At 40.1% G+C, this 24,661-nt stretch overlaps 2 protein-coding genes across 6 annotated transcripts in view; both read left to right on the top strand.

Annotated features, from left to right (window-relative positions):
* Positions 1 to 15,775, top strand: part of BBS12 (Bardet-Biedl syndrome 12) — a 53,617-nt gene extending 37,842 nt beyond the window's left edge. For 3 of the 5 annotated variants that reach the window (XM_085546874.1, XM_085546871.1, XM_085546873.1), the window contains one exon: positions 2,370 to 5,137. In XM_085546874.1, coding sequence (XP_085403000.1) covers positions 2,370 to 4,518 — 2,149 coding nt within the window. In that variant the 3' untranslated portion in view covers positions 4,519 to 5,137. Of the gene's footprint in view, positions 1 to 69; positions 408 to 2,369; positions 5,138 to 15,641 lie in introns of those variants that run through there. The other 2 variants (XM_085546875.1, XM_015861922.3) reach the window with 2 other exon arrangements.
* A 61-nt stretch (positions 15,776 to 15,836) lies between these two features.
* FGF2 (fibroblast growth factor 2) overlaps positions 15,837 to 24,661 on the top strand; it is a 41,136-nt gene continuing 32,311 nt past the window's right edge. Inside the window, exons 1-2 of the mRNA XM_015861871.3 lie at positions 15,837 to 15,852; positions 21,318 to 21,408. The gene's annotated coding sequence lies outside the window, so the exon portion shown is untranslated. The remainder of the gene's footprint in view (positions 15,853 to 21,317; positions 21,409 to 24,661) is intronic.

The following is a 24,661-nucleotide window of genomic DNA, read 5'->3' as shown; positions in this document are numbered from 1 at the left end:
GGACGTACCGGAGGCCCGCCCACCTCCTTCATCGGGACCAATGGAGGCTCGGCGGGCTCGTGACGTCACGAGAGCGCCGCGCTCGCGGCCCAACGGCGGCGGGGCCGCTGTTATGGTAACGGAGCCGAGCCGCCGTTGGGCTTCAGAGCGGAGGGCGGCGGGGGAAGGAGGAGGAGGAGGCTGTAGCAAAGCGCTGAGGAACCTGTGGTTAATCAGCTGAGGCAAGTGTTGGGGCAGCTGTGGGAGCACAGGTGAGAGTAATTTAGCTGTGCTCCTGGAAGGGGTGGACTTTGACTCCAGCTCCTCTGAGACCTCATTTAAGGGCTGACCACCACTGAGGCAGCATCTCTTGGAGATTGCTCCTTGGTGGAGATTGCCTCAGCTATCGGGTCAAGGCATCGACATCGGTGAGTTTTCTTTACTAATAACCTTTGACTATTTATCACCATCTTAGTCAATATCTTTATATTAGCCACCTTTACACACCACCTTTACAGCAGGATAAAGCAATTAACGTGAATATAAGTTGAAAGTGAGAGGCACGTTTTTTGACTAAAGCTTCAGTGTAAATTTTAGTTAAGTAACTTCTGTTGGCTCCCTTGAGACTTGGTGGAAGTGCATTGCTTTGATAGAAGGTGCTGTGCTGAGTGCTACACAATCCATCTTGTAACCTGGTGCACCTCTCACAGACCCAGAGAATTGAAGGGGTTGGTAGGGACCTCTAGAGATCAGTGAGTCCAACCTCCTGCTAAAGCAAGCTCTCCACAGCCAGTGTGATTGGAAAGTATCCATTTGGATCCTGAATATCTCCAAAGGAGCCTGGGTGACCTTTCTGGTCAGCCTGTTTTAGTGCTTCATTACTCTGACAGTAACAAACTTTGTCCCACTGTTAGTATGGAACTTCCTGTGTTCCAGCTTCTGCCTGTTTCATATCCGATGTTTCATACCAGTTTCTATGATCTAATGATTGTTATTTAACTTTAGCATTGTTTCAAAACAGTTTAGCTGTGATATGAAGCTAAGGTTTCACTTTAGGGGGAAGAAAAATAGAGACTTAAAAAACCTGTTTTCACTGGAAGTAGTGATGTGATTGCATAGCACGCCTGCTCGTCTGCTCTGTTGTCACAAGAGACTGCCAAGAAAAATGTCCAGAAAAAAGCCTTAAGGAATTTGGTTGGATATTTTCAGTACTGTAATCCCAGTGCAATTTTAAAGCCGAAAGTAGGGATTACAGGTAACTACAGAACAGTGTCATTTCTTGGTTAACGTTTGTTTTGATACTTCAAGGCGTATCTAGCAATTGAAGTTCTGCTGTCAGTTTGGCCTGGAGTACAACATGAGCGCTGTTGCCATATAAAGGTTATTTCTGATGGTCAATGCTACATTTTAAATTCCCTTTTTGTTTTCATTTCAGCTGTGTTTGGATGGACTTTCACTGAGTGTAGTAGCAAAGAAGGTTTTGATTTTGAAATAGCTGCAAAGAGGCCTTCAGGGAGATGAAATATTATTTGAATGTGAACGGAAAAGGTGTATGAGTTATGACTTCTTAAGTCTTGGTGTATATAATTTTTTCATTAAAAAAAATAATAATAAAGGAGCTTTAGCTTAATCCATGTGGTCTGCCACAGGACTGTGGTATGGAAAGGATTTAAAGGGAGAGAAAACTTGCTTTTGGCATGTTAAAACTGAGTAGTCAACCAAAACTTGAAAGACTTAAATGGACCAATGGATGTTAAATGAAACGAACAGAATTTGGAATAAAACAAGTTTTTTGCTTTTCCATATTTGAAGGTTAAATTAAGTGGTGTAACTAGTAGTATGTACCAGGCCAATGATTTTGTGTGCAATTATCTATTCAACCCTAGGAATTTTTTGCTCTAATTCCAGATAGCAGGTCACAACAGAACTGAAAGTTCTGTTAGATCTGTACTGCTTCAGCTTTAAGAAACCACTGGAATCAGCAGCATTTTACGACCTGTCACCTAAATAAATCCATGATATTTTAGCAGTGCATCCTTTCAGCAAGTCTGTGCGTTGCTGTCTCATAATAAATGCCCAAGTTAAAGAGTATTTGTAGAATGCTTCACTGAGGAGCTCTGTTCAGTGTGAAACAGAACCCAGGGAGGTGGTAGAGTCACCATCCCTGGTGGTGTTCAAGAGGCATCTGGATGAGGAGATAAGAGATATGGTTTAGTGGCTTGTGGTAGCAATGATAATGGGAGGACGCTTGGACTAGATGATCTTGTAAGTCCTTTCCAGCCTTGTGATTCTATGATTCTATTCTACGGATCTGTTAATTTAGTGTTTTGTGTGATATGTTCTCTGGAGTACTGTGAGGGTGAGACAATAAGTTTGTGTTCTGTTCCCAGATGCTGCACACTGGCCATGGCTTTCAGGGCTATGAATTCAAGAAGACATATTGGACTCCAGCAGCTCTCATCCTTGGCGTGGGCTGGACGAACATTATTGGGACCAATGAAATCCTGTAAATTTGTTGTGGATGAAAGCACCAACGAAAGCACATTGATTTGTTCTGCTGTTAGACTGTTGGAAAGTCTGGATTTAACAAGTGCTGCTGGACAGCTTCTTAATGAAACCATTCAGGCTCAAAACAAGGAATTTAGAACTGGGATGAGTACCCTGTTGTTTCTCGTTGGTGCATGGAGCAACGCCATACTGGAATGCCTCCAGCAGAACGTTCCTGTGTCAGCAATAGTATCTGTGATGTCTGAGGGCTTGGACTATTGCTGTGAGAAAGTCCAGTGTCTTCAAATATCAGTACATGATGTAAACAAAGAGCTGTGTTCTAGCAGCATTAGGCCAGGCACTTCTGAAAGTAAAGCTTCTCAAATTCCATATGACAGTGCTCTAAATCCTCAGATGTTTCTATCTTTTCAGAAAGATATTTCTGCATCAGAAGAACTTGTTCCAAGGAACTCTTGTCTCCCTCAGGAAGCTGATTGTAATTTTAATAAGGGCCTGGTTTGGCCTTTGGCTGGTTTTGGTTCAGTAGCTTCTCTTGTCAGGTCAGTGGATGACAAAAGTACATCTGTGATTTCTGGAAGTGGTATCTTTGCATCCAGCTGTAAACAAAAATTAACTCACAGCAGGTACTTCAGCACTGTAACACAAAGCCATGTTTCTAGTCACCAAGGTGATTCTCAGGTATGCCTTTCAGGACAGTCAGCATATACTTGTGACTGTTACGGTTTAGGACACCTGGCAATGGCTCTGAGCCATGGAAATCAGCCTAGCATGAAACTGCTTCAAAGCATTGTTGCGTATCAGCACGAGAGAGCAGAATGTAGTGGCTCTTCCCAGTTTAGTATTGCAGAAATTACAACATGCTGTTTACCAGGTCTGCCTGAAAGTTACTCCTGTGTTTGCCCAGGTTTTATCACTCCAGTGTCACCAGAACAAGCCACAGTTATCAAATACTTTCAGGACAAATCCCTTTGGATTCTGCTAATGGATGGTGACCTAACTGAACACTATCGTCACTTAGGTTTCGCTAAACCACGGAATGTAAAGACCATATTGGAGTATCCTGGCCTACGGGAAAGTGGATCAGGAGACTCGTGGCTAAGCAATATGTTAGATATTCTAATAAGCTTGGAAGTAAACTTGGTTTTGGTCAAAGGAAATGTGTGTGAAAAATTAATGGAAAGATGCATCGCAAACAATATATTGATAATTAGTTCTGTGACTCAGAATGTGTTGAGTGCCTTTGGGGAGGTAACCGGTGCCCAGCCCATGACATACCTCACTCAGCTGAATGCTTCTTGCCTGGGGAGTGGGGTATGTGTGGAGCTGTGGAAGGGCTGTGATGAGCGTGCAATGGAACTGGGTCAGCTTGTGCCAGTCAGGATAAGTGTGCAAAGAATTCCTCTGCTCACAGCTGTGCTTACCACCACTGTAGCTTCAAAGATGCAGCTCACTGAAGACCAGTTTTGGGGCTTTGTGTATCGACTTCATCATGCTTTAAAGGATGGGAAGGTTTTTCTTGGCGGTGGTGCGGTTGAGTTCTTATGTCTTAGCCACAGTCAGATGCTTGCAGAGCAGTCTCTAAAGCTAGCAGATAAAAATGCTGTGAAGGAGTTTCATAGTCCTCAGCTGGCAGCATCTTCATCAGAGTATAAAGCAGTTGTGCTTCAAGCACTAGCCACTGGCTGGAGCCAGTATCTTTCCGTGGTCATGTGTAACACTGCAAAAGCAGCATCTGAGTTTGAAGCTCATACCTTAATTGATCATCACCTCCAAAAAGCAGCTAAATGTGGCTCTCCCTCAGCATATGTACTGAAAGAGTTCAGAGGAGGTGATATGTTCAGAGGTTGTTCTACTGCTTTCATTGACCATGAAGAGGGTGTAAAGGTTTATGATAATGTTACAGCCAAGATGGAGGCATGGCGGAGAGCTCTGGACTTGGTGCTGCTAGTGCTTCAAACAGATGCTGAAATTATCATAGGTCCCAGAAGGAATCAGCTATTAAATTCATCAAGTGAATTCATGTTTTTGTAGGACTTGTAAGCAGGAATCTCCATGTGAAACCGTAACAAGGTAAATCTCATTTCCCATTTCTAGAAACTGGAGTTAAATAAAGCAAAAATCACTCGTGGGCTAATCTCTAACCCCAGCCATGTGTTCCTAACTAATGATATTGTCTGTATGGATAAGCTAATCCAGTCCAGCTGACTTTTCTGGCCTTATTTAGCAGAGCAGATGTGCAATTCTTTTTTTTCATTGTAAAGAGGAGCACTGTGAAGTCAAGTTGGAGAAACGTTAGATTCCTTGTATAAACTTACATTCTGAACATGTGCTGTCTGTATGAGGTATTTGCACTCACATACAGTAAAGTATCTTTTTCATATTTTTCATATCTTTTAAAGAAGGGGCTTTCTTACATAACATTGGCTCACTTATCTGTGTTAGACCTAAGAGATACTTAAGATTGTAATTCATAATCATCATTCATGATTTTCAATATCTTGCTCTTAATTTCTGTGCATTCCAAGTTAAGCTCACAATACCTTATGACTGTTGCGTCTCAAACTAAAAGATTGTATTGCTTGATCGTGTTCTTGCATAACTGTATGGGCAATATGTTTTCTATTCTGAAATATATCCCCTTCGAAATTTCTCAGCTTTCTGTATAATTTCAGGTGGAACCCTCCCTTTTTGTATTACAGAGTGGATATAGCTCTACACAGTTTTGTTTCTATAGCAGGTTGGATTTTTAGATTATTTCCTTTAGGTTCTTTCAGGTAACCTTGTGGAGAAGAAAAGTGGAATTATAGCAGCTGTTTGCTGAAAACTGAAAATGAATCTTACCTGCGTGGTTGAGGCACAGCCATGGTACTGTGTCTCAGCACTTAAAAACTGAGAACAGTTCAGAAGTGGCACTTTGTTGCAAGAAAGAGGTTTGTAATATATGTATATAAGGGTATTATAAGGGTATAATAATATAAGGGTATTTTTTCTGAATTTGGTATTTTGACATAGTGGTGTGTCTAGTGAAAACAGAATGTAGAGTGAATGGGAATTTCTGTAGGGTGATGGTTTATAATAACCTGATTCAGGTTTATAAATACCTGAGGTGTGGGGGCCATAGTGGCAAGGCTGGTCTCTTTTCAGTAGTGTGTGGGGACAGGACTAGGGGTAATGGGATGAAAGTACAGCATAGGAAGTTCCACACGAATGTGCGGAAGAACTTCTTTACAATGAGGGTGACGGAGCACTGGAACAGGCTGCCCAGGGAGGTGGTGGAGTCTCCTTCTCTGGAGATATTCAAGACCCACCTGGACGCCTACCTGTGTGACCTGACGTAGGGAGCCTGCTTTGGCAGGGGGGTTGGACTCGATGATCTCTAGAGGTCCCTTCCAACCCCTACAATTCTGTGATTCTGTGATTCTATGCTGTACATGTTTTAGCAAATTCTATATGCGGCTCTTGCATAGAGCTGTTTGCTAGAGTGGTTTATGCTAAATGAATGGCTGTTATATTTACTATATAGGGCAAGGAAAGACATAGATAATTAAGTTCATCCTTAAATGTTGTAGGTGCCTATAGATACATTTGTGTATGAAAGTTATGTTGTCTGTTATGTTGGTGTGTTTTCAGATGTTGCATAGTGAGCTCTCATTGCTGAATTGAACATTTATGTTTTCTAATTGAATGTAAATAGGCGGCCTCTAGGAAGGCTAAGGGAGCATATGAATTGCAGTTACTTTTTGTAAATACCATGGAATAACTTCTGTTTGTGGAAAGCTGTGCTCACAGTATTTGGCCACAACTCATCTGAAAGTATGTGTATTTTGCTTTTCTTACAAACTCCAGAAATCAGTGGGTTTTGGTAAAATCTCATCAGTAATATACAAGTTTGAAGGAAAAGTTCTTAGCATCAAACAGATCTGTTTTAAAGTTTTGATCATACTGCAATTATATTTTAATTAATAGTCAGTCAGCCCTTGTAAGTGCTAGGTCACACATCTCAAGGCATCAGAAAAAACAGTTTGAAAACCAGCACAAGAAAGATGTGGAACTCTTGGAGCAGATCCAGAGGAGAGCCACTAAAATGATCTGAGGGCTCCTATGAAGAAAGCTGGAGGGAACTGGGCTTGTTTAGCTTGGAGAAGAGAAGGCTCTGGGGAGACCTCATTGTAGTCTTCCAGTACTTGAAGGGAGTGTATAAACAGGAGGGGACGTGGCAGTTTACAAGGGTGGATAGTGATAGGACAAGGGGGAATGGTTTTAAACTGACACAAGGGAGGTTTGGGTTAGATATTAGGAGGAAGTTTTTCACTCAGAGGGTGGTGATGCACTGGAACATGTTGCCCAAGGAGGTTGTGGATGCCCCATCCCTGCAGGCATTCAAGGCCAGGCTGGATGTGGCTCTGGGCAGCCTGGCCTGGCAATTGGTGACCCTGCACATAGCAGGGTGTTGAAACTGAATGATCATTGTGGTCCTTTTCAACCCAGGCCATTCTAAGAGAGATTGAAAGGTTAAAGGAGCTAGAAGATATCAGGGGAAAAAAGAAAGGGAAACCCAATGTATAAATAGAGACAAACTCTGCAGATGTTTGTAGCTCATGTTTGGCTTTACTGTTTTACTTGAGCCTCCTGGACTTAGTGTTGCATAATCCCTGTTTCCAAGAAAAGATCCAATTGCACTTCACTTGAATAATAGAGTTAAGTGGATTATGGAAAAATTTTATACATGAATTGTGTTGAAGTGGTCCAAGTGTCTATTTATAAGGCTGTAAGGCACTGTGAGCTGACGCACCGAGTGTTGAGAAAATCCAATGATGTCATTTTTCCAATCAGGCTATTTAAAAGTACTTAATGTGTATTTAAATTCTGCAAAGCAGAGGTTTTCTGAAAAGCTCTCAGACATCATATTTTGATTCTTTAACAGTTGCTTTTCTACAGGCCAACAAAATGGGAAGTTAAAAAAATTTGCTGTATGTTGTATAGTGGATTATAGTGGATTACTTAGATTTGTCTCTTTGATTTGCATAGAAGATAAAGGTGTGCTGTCTTCAAGGCGTCCTTCTGCAACGTGAAATCTGATATATGTGTGGATTCCTCAGCAGCAAATGTCTAAAATCTTGCTGCTGCAACATGGAGTTGGTCCCATGCATGTGTCTGGCATGACTTGACCTAGTGTGGGGAATTATGCCAGCAACTGCCGCTGGCAATTTCAGCTTTTCCCTTGGCAGATGTTCCTTGGCCATATACAAAGGTTGTTTGTATAGAGTATGGTGTGATGGAAGAGCTAAGCTTTTACATCTGATGTGCTGGGGATATCAAAAGACAGAAGAGGTTTTAGAGCAGGGATTGTCTGAAGAAGTAGGCAGCCCATGACTCTACTGGAGCCCTGTCATTGTTGGGTGCCTGGTTCTGCCACTGTGTTGCTTTGGATGCTTTGACTGGAGAGAGTCCAGAAGCCCTCTGAGCTCAGATCCATACAAGTATAGTTAGAGTGCTTTGTGTGACACAAATTTAGAATGTAAAAAATCTCAGACTTAATTCTGTCACTTGCTGCCATGGCTGCTGCATTAACTAGCTAGTTATTGCAACCATGCAGGAGCACAGCATTTTCATTCCAGAGTGTTAATCCAGTGTGACTGCATATGCACTCCAAGTGGGCTTTCTCTTTGCAGATTGTTCCAAGTGCCAGTGTCTGCAGCAGTGATTTCTGTGCAGTAGTAGGGAGAGGGAGAAAAGCTGAGGCATGGACAAACAAGAGACTGGTTTTGATTCTAAATGGTGGAGGAATGAAAGAACACTATTCTATCTATTTTGGCTTTCTGTCTGTTTATTCCATTAGTAATACCCATTTCTTTAGAATTTGGAAACACCCACAGTGGTGGTAGTGCTGTTTGTTGCATTATGTTCCTGAAAGCCTCGTTATTTCTGCTGCTGTTTTCATTTTGAAAGTAGCAATTAGCATCTGTGGCTGTGTGTGCAAGCTGTGCAAATGCTGGGCTGTGCATTGCACAGTGCCCAGCAGAGCCGGAACTATGTTATGTGCATTACAGTAAGCCTTGAGAACACAGTACTGGGAATCTCTGGCAAATGCTTGCTGATAGCTCAGGGATGGTAGTAGTGTGTCCTCAGAGGAAACAATGCCTGAGGCACATCTGCACTGCTGCAAGTACTCCCTCCCCAGGCATGCAGTGTGCATTTCAAGACTTAGCAGAGGAACATCAGTGAACTTAAAGTGTCTACAATGTTGAGTACCTTGGGGGCCTCTTAGAAGCTAATTTTTCTTAGAAGGGAGTTTCTGGTTTTTGCTGTTCAAAGACATTGTCAGCGTGAACACCAGTCACAGTGAAGCTTCCTGCAGCCTCACTAACTGCTGTGTGATCTTCATGAGCCAAGTGTTGACCACATTGCTCACCATCTCTTTACTTTAACGCATTTGAGCTCAAGGCACTGAACTCCCAGAGGATGTGATGAGGAACATCCTGAGCAGTGGAGAGGATGTTATGTAATAGCTTGGTGGCTTGGCATGGCCGTGTAGGAATGTGATCAGTTCATTTGTCAGTGCTTTGATTGACAGGCTGAAATCCTGCAGAACGGAGGCAGCAGAGCTCAGAGCAGTTGCTGAAGTGGGGAGCAGATGTGCAGACCTCTGGGCAGATGTAGCTGTGGTAGTTTGTAGCTGGAGGAAGTGACAGTGTCCTCCCTGTCACACACAGTTCAGGGAGCCACAGTGGCAGTTCAGGAAAGAGGTTCTTCCCAGAATGAATGGGAAAAAGTAGTTCTCCAATTTCTCCCTCCACTAAGGGAGGCCCTTGGGGAGTGGCTTTGTATTTAGTTTAATCCAGCCCAATGTTAACCAGCACGGTCCCTGGAAGCCACAAGTTTCTGTGTCACTCAACAAGTGGGACTTGGAATAGACGTCATGCAACTGTAGCCACAGTGAGCCAGCTCACTCCACTGGAGGCATAACAGCATAACATAATGATGTTAGGTTTTCACTGGTGTCCATGATCCCTTCTATAACAAGAAGGTACCTGGGATGTTGTTTTCAATAGAGGCATGTAGCTAGACCAAAGTGGGAGCTGAGGTTGTTCTGCTGTATGGAGACATTGCATCAGTGAGTTTAAGGGTACTGCACTCACAGCTATGCTTTTTGGGAGGATGATTCTTTTAAATGCTTAGTTAAAAGGAAATTGGACTGCTAGCTTTCTGATGTCTATATAAAATATATAATAAGCATGGCATCCTTCAGAGTGGGAAATATACTCAAATAGTTGATAAATATACATCTCTATTTTAAAATGTGTGCTACAAGATTACATGGTGGTTCTATCCTGCTTATGAAATGTAATATTCTGTAAAAAGAGGGCTTCCAAGTAGGGTCAGGTAAGAAACATTGCTAAGACATTGATTTCCAAGTCTCTAGGGTTACTTTAAAGCTGTTTCAGGGGACACAACAAGGACAGGAGAGATGTTTGGGAGGAATTCAAGCATGCTTTTCAGCAGGTTGGAAGGGAAAGGCTGCCCCGTGATCATACACAGATGGTGAAAGAGCATGTGGGAAGGAGGGGAAGCAAGTAGGGAAAGCCTGTACTTGGTTTTCCTGCCTCACAGAGATTCAAAACAAGAGTAGAAATCTGTTTGGATGGAAAGGAATTCTTTTCTTTGAGACTCAGTCCAAACAATGTTTTTTCATTATTGCAAGATTATAAAAGTTACTGTGCAGTGTTTATTTAGAAATAGTGACCAATTGCAGTTCAAATCAGTAGGTTGGAGTTGAGTTACCAGCAGCTTTTGTCTGCTGTGCTGTGAGACCAAATATTTCACCAATGTTGTGGATTTGGAGAGATGACTAAAAATAACACGTAACAGTTGCCTGAACTGATTTATTTCCAAGGTATAATCTGAGTCACTGCTATCACTGTTTAAACTTCAAAAGAAAACATCAATTTGTTAGTACTGGAGAGCTAAAATAACTCCAGAAGAGCTGTAGAAGATATATGTATGATACACGTATACCATGCAAATATTATTTTACTGAATAACTCCATATCTGTATAATGTCACTGATTTCTGACTGTAAGGAAAATTAGACTAGTTCTCTTGTACCAATATAAGTATATTAACTAGAGAGATTTAGTTAACTGGGAAACTACTTCTCATGTATCACTGCAGTTTCTCAAGTATACCTTGCACAAGGTAAGGGGTGGTCAGTGTTCAGGGGTAGTCACTCCCCTTCTTGCTGCCCTTTATCTCTTAGTTCATGTAAGCACTGTTTAAGTAGCCATTCCAAGAACATTATTCAACCTGCTCAAGGATACTTATTTTCTGGAACCATTTAACTGTGTTGGTAAGTTGATGGCTGCCAGAAGCCAGGAAGCTCAGATTCAAATGACTGTAAGAGAATTTGACTGGATACCAAATTTATCTCTGTTTATCTGAAATACTAGGCAATTAATTATAAAAAATTGATCCTGGTTAGGCTATTATTCTAGCCTGTATTGTTAAAGTATTTGACATTTCAAAGCTTTGCTATAAATAAATCCACAGAATTGCCAAGTATCAGATCACTAATTAGAATACATGGAGTTTCTGTGGCTAATGCAAGAATCCTCCTTAAATTTCAGCTCCAGTGATGGATTCCAGGGGCTGTTTTCAAACAGAGCTTTGAGAGGACCTTCTGCTTTCTGGTTTATTCTCATAACCATTCCTAAGACCAGTGAAATTACATAAAAAGAGAGGAGCTTCAAGGCCAGGATACATGCTCCAAGTAACTTAATGTAAGCCACTTGTTTGTGTATGGGGACAATAAGGAAGGATTTTATTGTCTTCCACTACAACTAGGTGGATTAATTTACTTAAATCCTAAGTAGAAATTAATGTATGTTACTTATAGAGATATACACACATTCTTTCTTGACTGGAAGAGAGGAAAGTCATAGTGAGCATATGCAACTGTGTGTAACATTCTATTCTTTCAAACGTTCATGCCCATCTACCTCAGTTAACAATATAAAATAGGACTTGTTATTAATTGGATTTTCCTTTGGAAGGCCAGTTAATCTGTTTTCTTTCTGTTTTATTTGTTGCTATGAGCCTCTACCACCAATTCACTTCTTGTATGAGAATTAACAGATGCTTTTGCTGATGTGCTTGCGTGATGAGATGTTCTCGTGCTGCTGCTATTCTCAGGAGGCTGAAGGGGAAAGGGGAATAATGCTTCGGTTGTAAAGTAATACAGGAACCAATCCCTCTCTCATTAGGAACATTGGTAAAGTTTCTGTTGCTTTGGGAATGCTCAGTCCTTAAGAAACAGATAATTTAAAATCATGATTGTCTTTTCCCATTCTTGTGAATGCTGGAAGAGAGCAACTTTTTGATCATTATTGGAAAGAAGTGTAGAATCAGGGGCTGCGTGAGCTCTTTCTGTGATGAACCTCTAGTAAGCTCTAATAGCAATAGAAATTGAGTACTTAATGATGACCTGGAGGGAAAAAAAGCTTCAGAGATGCAGTAGGTCAAACCATTCTTTCCGCTGAATAATTTAATGCGGAGTAAGAGCTCAGCATCCTTAGTGGTGAAAGCACATCTACTGCAGGGTCACTTAGAGAGATTGGCTTTGGAGGCAGTTGTATTCAGCTCTGTCAATCTGTTTCTTATCCCTTAGGCTGCAGACTTCTGTAGAGAAGAAACTTAGTTCTTTTCATATACTGCCTAACAGAATGAGGCCCTGGATAATGAATATAAGCCAGAATTGATATAGTAAATAATGAAGCTTAAATGCCGTTGAAGATCTGTCTTTTTCACCTTGAAAGATATTTTCTTGATAACTTTTCAAACCTGATAAAGCTGATGGAATTTGTCTAAAAGCCTCCTGCACTGTTTGGCCATGCAGAATTCACACAGATTTGGTTTCTGTAAGTTTTATATCTAGGACAAAATAATTGTTGGAGGGTAGTAATAAACCCGGACAAGGATCACAGCAGCTCTTTTTTGGGATATAGCGTGAAGCTTAAACCTCTGTGGTTACTGAGTGCCAAGGAGAGCTACCAGTAGTCATGTAACATACAGTGCAAACTCGGCTGAGCAGAACGGCTCCTCTACATACAAATTGGCATACTGGCAGGGTGGAATGAATGTCGTCTTTTTAAATCATATGGAAATGAACTGAGACTGCACTGTTTGTGGGTTATTTGGTCCTTTTGGGGTTGGTTTTTTTTTTTTTCCAAGTTTCACTGATTTTTTTTTCCAGTATCTCCTTGGAAAAATTCCCTGTAATCTGTGATTACTTACTTTACATAAGATCTCTTTATTTGTGGCTTTACTCCTCGGAGTTGGATCTCTGTTAGTAGTGGTGTGACAAAAACATAGAAAGCTGCCCTCTGCATGTTTCTGTGCTGCTGATGTGATGCAGTGCAGGGACAGGCATTTCAGATGGCAACGCTTTTATTATTGCGAGAAGAAAATTAACTGCCCTTAGTTGACTCTTTTGTTTCAGGTTTGAGGAAGATCCTTACCCCCTTCTGTCTGATTTTGGTCTTTCAATTTTTTTTTCCCCTTTCCGAATGAAAACATAAATTACTTTTTTAGAATTATGCTTTCATCTGTGTCTGGCTCCTTTTCTCTGTTTGCTCGAGTCCCCAGAATTAGCAGGAGTCATGTTCTAGTTTGCAGTGCAGTAGGAAAGAATAACTTGACTTTTCAAAATGTAATAAACAGCGTAAGACCTGGAATAAGTACAAAACCTTCAGACAAGGTGAAAGCCCCCAGAAGAATACTTCTATTCAAAATGTCTGTGGATGTCTGCAAATACTGCCAGGAGCTAAGTCTTGTCCCTTTCCTTTCCAAACATGCGTATTAGGCTTTTCTTTAAAAATACATACTGTATCCTTGAACTCTCCCATGCTTCCAGTTAAAGAAGGTAGTATTTTTTTTACTTTTTAGACTAGTTGATTCATACGTAAAATAAAATCCGTGAGACATTATTTTGGTTTCGGTTATTTCCTTCTTGTGATACTGGATGAAAAACAGTCTTTTTGAAATACTCAAGCTTTGGAAAACAGCAAATGTTTCTAGCTGTTGAAGGTTTTTACTGTGGCCTGTAAAAATAACGTGTTCTTAATTATGCTTCCTCTACGATGAATTCATACCATGTTTTGCTTCCCTTGTTTACAAACTCATTTCTTTCAGCAAGGATCCTGAATAGATGGAAACCAACCTGCTTTATTGAATACTTTTATCTTAAAAACAAAACAAGAAGCAAATTTCTTGAGGGGAAAAAATAGACTTGAAGTTACCTGGCTTGACATCTCAGGAATTTCACTGAGTTTAAATCTGGTTCTAGCTGAGCTGATTCAGCCTTGCTTAAAATTCCACATATCCTTTAAGACTTGTACGTACTGTACAGCAGATTGTCTCTTAATACTGTCAGTGTGGGGACGAGTTTCTCCTGTGTGTGATTTTTCATCCCCAGGAGCCAAGCTGTCAGCATACTGGGATGGCTCAATTCCCCAGAGCAGCCTTAAAGGCCGGGGTCTGACCCAGTAAGAGACTTCACTCAGCAAAGTATTCTGTGCTGTTCCATTAGTAATTGGATAAATGGCCTGATAATCTCATGCTGTATGTCCATCTCAGAACTGTGGGGACCCCTGTAAAACAGGAGTATCCTCCTGTGAGCATGTAGCCATTCTAAATCTACTTCCCTTAAGCCCATGTGCATTGGTCTGTTGATTTCTCTTCTTAAAGTACAGTAGAGCTTCTGATGTAACTTTGGCCTGTTTCTTTTCTTTCACCGTATTTCATGTCTTCATTGTGATTTATGTTGTTTTTATTGTTTTTAATGGCACCAGTTAGAATCTTACCTCCTCTCATTTATGCAACAAGACATCTGTTTTTGAGACAGATCAGAATGACTTTATTTTGTGTGGGAGTTTTGCCACCAATTTACCTTTCCATAATCCCCACTGGGTAAATGATTGTAGTTAAAACCCCTGTATCACGCAGTCTGTTCTCTACTCATCTCTAAATGGATGTGGGATGACTTGCATAATCTGCATAGCAAATGACAGTAATTTCTTCCTTAAATATAGAATCATAGAGTGGCTTAGGTTGGAGGGGACCTTGAAGGTCATCCAGCTCCAATCCCTTGCCATGGACAGGGCTACCGCCCACTAGACCGGGCTGACCAGGGCTCCATCCAACCTGGCCTTGTCATTTTTTTGAGGTCAATGAGAGAGTCAGAGACTGACTGTTGTTTAATGTGTCATCTGTTCCACCTGGGTGACACCCATGTGTTTGAACGTCACAAACAGAGGCTAATTTTGTAAGCTGTGCTGTTGCCAGCAACCTAAGAAGGATTCTTTGTGGCTCCAAGGCACTTATTTACTCATTTTTATTTGGCTTGGAATCATGGAGTATCTTGTCACAGTCCATTGAGAACAATAGCAAAAGTCCTGCTGAAATTTAACTTACTGGGAAGGAATCACAAGTGATATAGGATTTATTCTTGGATTGCCTTACGGTGTCACTGTCTTTTATTAGATAATAATATCATGTTCCTTAATGACAAGACAGTCAAACAAAGCATATCTTCTACAGCAGAGGTTGTCTCCACAGGAGTGGTTTTCTGTATTCAAAATCTAGGCAAGAGAAAATTCTTCCCAGGCCTCCAAAATGTGTGTGGAAAGAAAGGGCTCATATAAAGATGATGGCCTTGTGATCTCATTTAGCCTCTTAAATCCTTTTGGACGTGCCGACTCCAGAAATTCTTCTAAGTAATTTTCTTAAAATCCCCTTTATATTCTGCTTATAAGTCCTGTGAGAATGTCTGCAAGAGATCAGAAAATGAACTCCACTGTGATTCATACTTGAGATCGGCAGGAAAATGAAGGACTTCAGGCCAAATCCCTGAACATGCTCAAATGTGAGATATTTAGGATCAAGATCTCAGTATTTGCTTCTGTGAAGAACTTGGGCTACTTGCAGTTTTTAATCAGTCTTGTAGAAGAAGATTCACTTAAAAAACGGAGTTAATGTGTATGTGTTAAGTGAAGTAACACACAATTCAAGATATAGAATATTATGTTTTGTTTTTTTTTTAATGTTTCTTGGGTGTTTGTTTTGGTTTTGTTTTCTTTTAATGTGTGAATTTTTTACAGGTACCTCTGAGGCAGAAAATTTCCACTGCGCTATAGCAAGCTAACATTAAATGGCTATTTCTTATGAGAAGTTTCGTAGACACTGCAATTACACCTGATATTTGTTATGGCTGGTCTAATTCTGAAGACCTTACATGTTGCTAATGTTTAGACCTGTATTTAGTGAATTTTATTAATCTGAAGCAGCTCGGTTCCACAATAAACTGTGCAGGTAAGTAACCTCTCGAAGCATAAAACTTCTTGTTTCATTTTTAAATCTTACAGTTAATATTTAAAGGAAGGGGTGGAGGGGAAACAAAGCAAAATGCAGATACAAACCATCTGTGAAACATGGAAAAATTAAAAGCTGCAACAATTAGGTTCTCTGGGCAGGGGGCCATAACACAACTAAGCATTCAGCCATCATGATATAATTATAAATTAAACATCCCTAAATAAAACAAATTCTGAGTCGAAAGCAAAACAGAAATCCACCAGGCCTCCACTTATTTGTAGCAGAGAAACACATTAACTTCAATTTTAGAAATCAGCAGCCATTCCCCTATGTACTTGAAGGTCTGTGGTGTCTGAAGGGTCCGTTTCCTCAGGCATTGGCTCCTTATTGGCTTCATATTTCAGTCAAAGGAGACTTCTGCAGAATTCAGGGGAATTTACTGTGGTTCTGGCATTCTCAGTATTTTTAGAGACACTGCATGATGGCATTTCATTATATTCTATGATTATGACATATGGAAATGTGCATTCTGTTCTGGAAAATGGTATATACCATTCTTTGTAACAATTTTTATGATCATTTACTGTTGTATTTCCATGAGGAGCAAGAGCAACGGATGGAAACTTTAGTTACTGAAAAAGAAAAGCCATGAAAAATCTTGTAAATAAATGAAATGGATGCTGACATTATGTGTAAGATCATTGCAGAACACTTTCTTCCATAGAAACCAGATTTTAATTTTTTTAATTTTATTTTCTACACACACCTCTGGCTTTTAGAGAAAAGTCCACACTATATATAATCTTGAACATATAGTAAATTACTAAGAACTTTTGAGTAAGGACAACTGAATTAGGAGGCTCAAATAGGAGTGTAAACCAGTGGCTGTTAAAGGAAGACTAATGATTTGAATTTTCTATGGATATTCTAAATCAGTAAGGGTGTTTGTGATAAACAATTTCTGTAGAAGGATACTTAGTAATTTCTGAGTTTTTGTGCTTGCTGGGTAGGTTTTCTCTTATGACGTCATTGTAGAAGTAACAAGTATTACATTGTGAATGTCTGTTTTGTTTTGGAACTTTAATCTTAATTTTTTCTTATTTTAATGCCATGAAAAATATGATTTAATTTCAGAATTCTGTTATCTGTTGTTCCTTGTAAGCTTTGTGTCATATTTTTTTCCAGTTTTAAGCTAGTTAACTGAAATTTCTTCTATTTTCTTCTACTTTTTGTCATACTTAAAAAAAGGTGCAGCATTCATAACAGCTGGCTGCTGCTTGCTTTCCTGGAAGGAACAGAGGAATTGAGCTCTGGAATGAGTATTTAAATATATATATTCTACTATATATATAGTAGAAGAGCATCATGTTTTAGGTACAAAGGTTCTATTTCTTGACTGATCAGGCAAGGTTCTTAGTCCTGTTTTGAGGTAAAGCAAGTATAATCATCATCATATTTTTTTTTTTACTAAAATGCTCTCTGGGGAAGAATTGTTATTATTTATGTTCAGCATGATTATCTCCATATGCTCAGCTCTTCCTTTAATTCCTAGGTGCATTAAAGCAGCAAGTCATAGTACTGCTATCATTCAGTCTGTACTTTCTGGTCCTTTGCCATGTGTAAAATGATGCTGTGGGCAGACTAGGTTCTGGGGTTGACTCTTCTGTGTGCCTCATGGAATAATGTCAACAGCAGCAGCACAGAGCTTTTGTGCTTAGTCAACTTAAAATGACAGCTGCTGTTAATAACAATTAAAGCATGTTAACACTGATTGCGTTGCTGATTCTAATGAAATAAAGGTCTCCTTACTCACTAGTAGTGAAGTAACCCTGATGTAACATAGACTATCAAGCAGCCAACAATAGCCATGACTGGAGAAAGACTATGAGTCCAACTGACTTCCCCTACTTTAAATTCCCCAGTGACAGTTTATTGAGATTTTTCACCCTGAAGTGAATACAAAATGCTGAGTAAAAGGATATTACATAAACTGGCTAACATTTGCAGTGAACTAATTGTTGTTGCCTTTTAGATTTTGTTTTGTTTTGTGGATTGATGGGTTATGTCTCATCTAAGAGAATGATGTCTGTCTGTCTGAGGGAGGAAACTGGGTGTACCAAAAGGCTTTTGCTTGTTTGTGCTCTCCGTGGGCTTTAGCCATAATCCCTGGAATAAAAAATGTCTTCTTTCCCTAACCCTTGGGAACTGATAATTAGCAAGGTAATAATGCACCAAAGGGAGATTGAAGGAAAGGTGTTATGGCTACATCTTTAACCCATAGCATGCTACTTCTCCCATGCTAAAGGCGGCTGTATCTGCAGAAGGGCCAATAACAGGTACAGTGTCTGTAAAAAGTGGATATTTTTCTCTTCTCATGAATTAAGTCTCTAATTGGAGACAATGCTTTTAAAAGTGAGGAAATTCTTGACTGTTCCTAGCTTGATCTTCTGCGGACTTGAAATCAACAACAGTCAAGTTAACTACTGTGGAGCAGGAATTACAGCTAAATTGATCCCAGTACTATTGCTTTTCATTTGCTCAAGCCAATAGATCAAATTCAGACACGAGGTAAGCAAATGTAGTTTGTTTATACTCATTTGAACTCTGACCAATTCCATTTAGTCAGCTAAGTTAATCGCATACAGTTTGTTCCAGTCTCTTCATCTCAGTGCATGGTTTGTCTTTCTTGTGTGTAACCATACTGGGAAAAAAAAGCCTTGTGTCTGAGTGGTAATATAATTGTGTTTCTAATTATCCCACATGGTACTAATCCAAACATCATATATATATATATATATATATATATATATACACACACAAGCCTTACGTAAAGTTGACCTAAAAAGACTGATCTATTTTGATGGATGCATATAGGAATGATGGCAGCCTGCTTTATTAATTTTAACAATCAAAACTACTAATTTTTGTCACCACCTCACATGTAGCACAATAATACAGTTTTTGTACCTGTACTTTTACAAGGACATCGTGATTTGTACATGTGGCAGCAATGGAGCACTTCCTCACAACTTCGTAACATTTCAGGGGCCTCTTTTTTTATTCTTCTGAAAAATTACATCTATCTGCTAAGTGCAATTGCTTTCTTATATGAAAGAAATGCTGATGAAATATTTCCATATAATTATTCAGTTCTCTTTGCTGTCCTAGGACCAAGCTGTTACACATATGTGATGGATAGGGTCAGGACTAAGAACTGACAGAAATGTCTTAGAACCAGTTGCTTCCATGATGAATTGGTAGAGTTCAGAAGAACTGAAAGAACGAGTAGATCTTTAAAGGAGCTGGACTGAGGTGCATCTCAACACTATAGTTTTAGATGCTTAACTTGAGGACCATGGAAGCTGTTGTCTGGGAATGGAATGTTTAAAAAACTGAGCAAAATGGAAAGCAGCTTTGAAAGTAATGCTCAGAGTGTTGAACATAAAAGTTTAAGGAAGAATAACAGAAAAGATTTTACTTTAAAGAGTCTTGTCATCAAACTTACCACTCCAATGAAGTGAATTTAATTATAGCTGTCTCATAAGACTGAAAAAAGGCTTTAGATTTAGGTTATTTCTCCTGAATAGATCCAGTTTACCCATCAGAACATTTGCTGATTGTGTACATCTGTCACGTAACGCTTGGCTGCATGGCTTTAAACACGGAATCAGATTAGTTCAAAATACCAGTTGAACTGCTAGTTTAATGTGATCACAGATTTTATTAGACTAACCTCTGTAACCTAACCTAATTTTCTAATTAAATGATGAATCTGATGTTATATTGAGCCTTTTAGTGGCTATAGGCTCATTGGCAGCAACACATTCCTTATATATTCCTTATATTCCACTTCTTCCCATATATGTTTTTCCTCTGCTATATCTAGCTCCTGAGAGGTTTTTTGTTTCTTTTAACTGTCTCATCTGTTTGCCTTCATGGAGCTGGGAGGACTATTCTAGAAACCAGGCAACAAGGGCACCTGCTGTTAGATGCAGCAAAATAAGAAATGAGGTTGACTTTAGTGCCCACAGGAAAAAAAACAAAACAAAACACACAAGAAAAAGGTTCTTTTCTGGCTTTAGTAACAAAATGCTCTTGGGCTGTATTCAGCAGGTTCACCTTGTGTTTTTTTTACTGTCTAACGCTGTAGAAACCTGACTCCTGCCTTACTGTCAACTCTTGGGGTAAGAAGACAAACTACATTCCTCTTCTCTCGCAATTGCAGAATCTTTTGTTTCTTAGAGATCGTGGTTCTCTGCTTCTCTGTTGTGTTCTCCATTCTGCAGCCACAGCTGGAAAGATTATTTGTGTTCATCTGTGTCCCTGGTGAGTTTACCGGGACTGTGGAGATGGTCCCTGTAACATCCCCCTCTTTGGGACTGTTCCTCTGCAAAAATCCTTGCAGAAGAAAGCTTCAGGATGTTTCCAAGCACAGTTCTAGCTTACAGTGCTGTTCTCTGGAAAGAAAGCAGCTGAAGTGGTGGGAAAAAATATGGGATTTTGGAGAATCTTGATCTAAAGTTTCTAAACTGTGACCTGACAAGACCATATATATATATGTGTATATATATATATATATATATATGTGTGTGTGTGTGTGTTCAAGCTGTACTTGAACATGCAGGGTGATGACACAGACACAAAGCAGAGATTGTCAAGTGTCTTGAAACTAGCCACTAATACAAAAACACTAGCAGAGAAACAAGTTTGTTTAGTAATAAACTATATTCTTAATCTGAAAATAAATATAAAAGTTTTTTTATGTTATAAAAGAAAAAGTCCATAAAAGTAGCTTGCAATATATAAAGAAGAAAGGAGAAGCATTGTTCAGTGACTAATAATGCCTCATAGGCTTCCAGAGGTGCTATTTGAAGTGTGTGAGTCAAAAAAGAATGTTATCTTAAATTCCAGACAAACAGGTATCCTGGGGGTATGTCCTGTGCATTTCTTGTCTTCCCTCTGGTTGCTTTTTCTATTCAGTGAGACTTACATAGACCTGCTAACTTTCCCTTTACACAGTAAGCTCTGCCTTCCCTGCTGTGAGGAACTGCATAGCGCTAGCTTCAGATAGACCCAGGAAGACAAAACCTACTAGGAATGATATCATCACTTTCTCCTTCCTTGTATTCAGATCATCCCAGAGCAAATTTTCTTACGTCAGTAGAACTGAGAAAGGATTTTGGCCCTGAAATGTTTAAATGCTACTTAATGCCGGCATAGTTTGGCTAACAAGCTGTAGTCTGTAAAACTGACCGCCACCACCCTCAAATTTATTTTCTGGACAAACAAGAAGTTTTTCATCACTGTGTTTTGAAGAGTTGACCCCCAACAACTGACACCCACAAGCACACGCTCTGGCAGGCTGAAGCTCCTCCAGGGATCCATTTAATCTGCGCAGCTGAATATGGATTGTTGCTGTTTCGTATAAAACCATATGAGAGATTACATCTTCCTTTCTACAGGCCCACACAGATGGTGCGAGTGACTAACAGATGCCTTGATTTTTACACAGCCTACACACTGATGTCATAAGAAGAGACTAATACCTCGGAGGTGAGTGTCCTGTTTGTTTGTATTCCAACATCAACAGTACAAAATGCAACAATGGATAAAAAATTAGTAAAAGAGAAGCCAAACTTCATATTAGGAGAAACTGACATGAAAAATGTATAACACAATTAAAGGAATCATCAACGCTGGCTGCAGTTGCTGAGAATTCTATGCAGTAGTATCTTCTTGAAGAAGGAAGGGTTTTGAAGTAAGAGGTGTACGTGCTTTAAAATGATTTCAGTTTTGCTACCTCTTTTGTTGGACTGGGGTTCACATACATTTGAAACTGAACAGTTAAAGCTTCACTTTGTTTCACAGAGTCTTAGAGGAAGCCTTGTGACTGACTTTTTTTTTTTTTTTTTAATATGTAATTCTTAAACTGGTCCAGATGCTTCAGAATGACTTCAATTAGAACTTCTGTATTAAAGGGCTGGGAAATAGCTGAAAGGAAGGTGACCAAACCAGCCTCCCTTTTTCTCTGAACCCTAACTTGCAAATTCTGAGGACAGTGGGACCCAAAGTGACATGGTGGTGTGGAGTGGTGTCTGGTCCCCAGGGCTGGTTTGAGCTGAGAGAGATGTGCAGCAGGGTGGCCTGAGGAGCAGGGCTCCCACCAGAGCCTGCTGTGAACTGTCCAGTGCTACCTTCTGAGTTAGATCAGTAACGTTAGCCCTATTTTACAGCTGGTAAAACTGTTGTAAACAATGTATACTACCTAGGCAGGCAATAGCGATGCCCAATCAGATGGGACTGGGGGCTTCCAACATGCAGGGAGAGTGAAATATAGGGAGTTGGGAACTATCAGGAGGAGGAACATTGTTAAGATAAAGGAGGGGGAAAGTTTATTTAAAAACTTTGGCTACAGAATTACAAGGATTGGCTGGAAAATGAGAACATAGGCTTTGAACTTCAAGAACAGAAGTGGGAATTAAGAAGAAATTGGGAAAGGAAACCTAGCTATGGAGCAGATGGCTAGGAGCCACAGTGAGATGCAAAGGAAAAGTAGTCCAGAAGACAGAGCTTGGCATGGTCTGCTGAGGAAAGATTTAGAAACAGGCTAGAAACCTGCGACTGAAAGCAGAGGATGGGAAAGGAACAGGGTGGGGACAAAGGATGAGGAGATGAGACAGGCTGGAGGTGGAGGGTGGATCAGAGAAAAGAAAGGAAGACAAGTCTGTGCCTATTTCAGTATCTTCCTAGTTTTTTATTCCTGGGTCTCCAGAGGATTACAGAGCCTTTCCATTTGGCTGCTGTTGTAAGACTGTGAAATACACTGCTGGCATGCATATGTTGACCCCTACTACTGTTGCTCAGTACAGTGGGAGAAAACCCTTTACTTTTGATGTCACAGAACTGTGGCCTATGGCAAAGCTAGTGAGCCCAGCTTCCTCTGCATTATAAGCTGATTACTAACTTTGGGTGTCAATAGAGTGTTTGTGAGTTGTAGGTTACGGCAGATTAACAACACTAACAGACCAGGTGTCACACAAAAGATTCAGAATGGTAATGTCGTGTGACTCCTACTTTTCACCTCTCTGTCTCTGTTGCTTGCAGTTTGCACCTGCTGCTTTCTTTTTAAGGCAAAGCTAGCTTTTCTTGCATATTTTTGAGTTTTTACAGGGATCTGAAGAATTTTCCCAAATGCCATCTTAACTGTGAAATGACTGGAACGACACAATTGGCATTTAAACAAGACAAGGTTGGTAGCTGTCCAGCCACAGTAAAGTTGGAGTAAAATTCCTCATCATTCGCTGGTGGTTCTTTGGCCAGGAAATACAGCTTCTTCAGAGCAAAACAACACAAAACTAGTAAAGTATAGCAGGTTTTTCTTCTGACACTTTGCAGATTATCTGCTGTCTTGTCTTTAAACAGCAATATCTTTATATGGAAGCTCTGTTAGAGATGAAGAAGCACAATCCATTTTCACATCAATTTAATATTGCTAGGATAGGATGTATGTGCAACATAGAGGCTCTTTTTGCTGTTCAGTTTGTTCTCAAAGATGGCCACATTTTCACAGTATTTCCATTGAGTGTTGTGCTTGATAAGTTTAGTATAACAAGAGGGCTAATTCAGGCATCAGGGAGAAATGAACATGGACTAAATATGATTCTCATGTAATTCATATTGCCTCTGCAAAGAAATGGACACATCACGGAGTAATTTAACCTCCCAGATGGCTGGAAGTTAACTATTGTGAGCCAGGTTTGAGGTAATAGCCTGAACAGTATTAGGAAAGTCATTTATTTTTGGCAGGAAACGAATTCTGTTTTGGCCTGCGGACAGAAGATTACAGTGTTTTAAACAGCCACAAAGAAATGCTCTGAGCTTCTCTCCAAGAAACAAACAAGGTTTCACAAGAGCCAGTTGGCTTAAGTTGCACTTACAGTACTTGTAACTTCAGATACTGGGAGAGGTGTAGGTTCATATGTGATAATGTTAAACTTACAGGCATGTAGGAATGATTGTATAGCTGATGAAAGGGAGAGTTCCAAAAAGCTTTTCACCTAAGATAGCCATTGTGTGGATGGGTGAATTGGGGTGTGGTGGAATAGTAATAATTACATCCATCCCAGCGTTGAATGGTTTCTCAAACTTGTTTGGGATATTTCTCCCTTGCTAGAACTAAAAGCTAATGCCGAATGAGACTGCCTGATATCTTTGCACTTCTAATAGTGCTCCAGGGCCTGTCTGTCTTTCCCCAAATACTAGTGTGCTATTATCCTGAACTATATTTGCTATAGATTTAACATGTTGACTGTACTACTGGAATTCTGTTTGTGTTCTGCGTGTGATGCTTGATCTGTGACCTGCTGCTGTGTGGCGCTGTGCTCTGTGAGCCCTGCAGAGGGGCCTAGGTTTGGGGATCCATGGAAACAGCCCTGAAACAAAGAGAAAACAAACTGGTGAGTTGTTGTGACATGCCTCCTGGAATACTATCAGTGAGTACAGATTGTTACCAAGAGAGAGATTTGGGGTTTAGTTTTCTTTGTTCTAGATGTTTTCAACCTGCCAGCTAATGTGTTCTACAGAGGTAACGCAGAACAAGATTTCAGTTGAGCAAGTGGTAGAAAATAAATCCATGATATAGTAGAATAACACTGTTTATTTTGTAACGTCTCACTGATCTCATCTCTCCTCGCTCTTAAATGCGAAGTGACAAAAGCTGCATAATGCAGTAACTCCTGTTCCTTGGGAATAGTCCTTCTTCTGTATTCCTCCTGAAGTCAGTCTGACCTTCTACTACAACACGCTA

This window comes from Coturnix japonica, chromosome 4, assembly GCF_054131305.1.
Source record: "Coturnix japonica strain WE chromosome 4, WE-NBRP24, whole genome shotgun sequence".
Lineage (NCBI taxonomy): Eukaryota > Metazoa > Chordata > Aves > Galliformes > Phasianidae > Coturnix > Coturnix japonica.
Note: the sequence above shows the minus strand (reverse complement) of the source record. Positions and strands in the feature narration are given on the sequence as shown.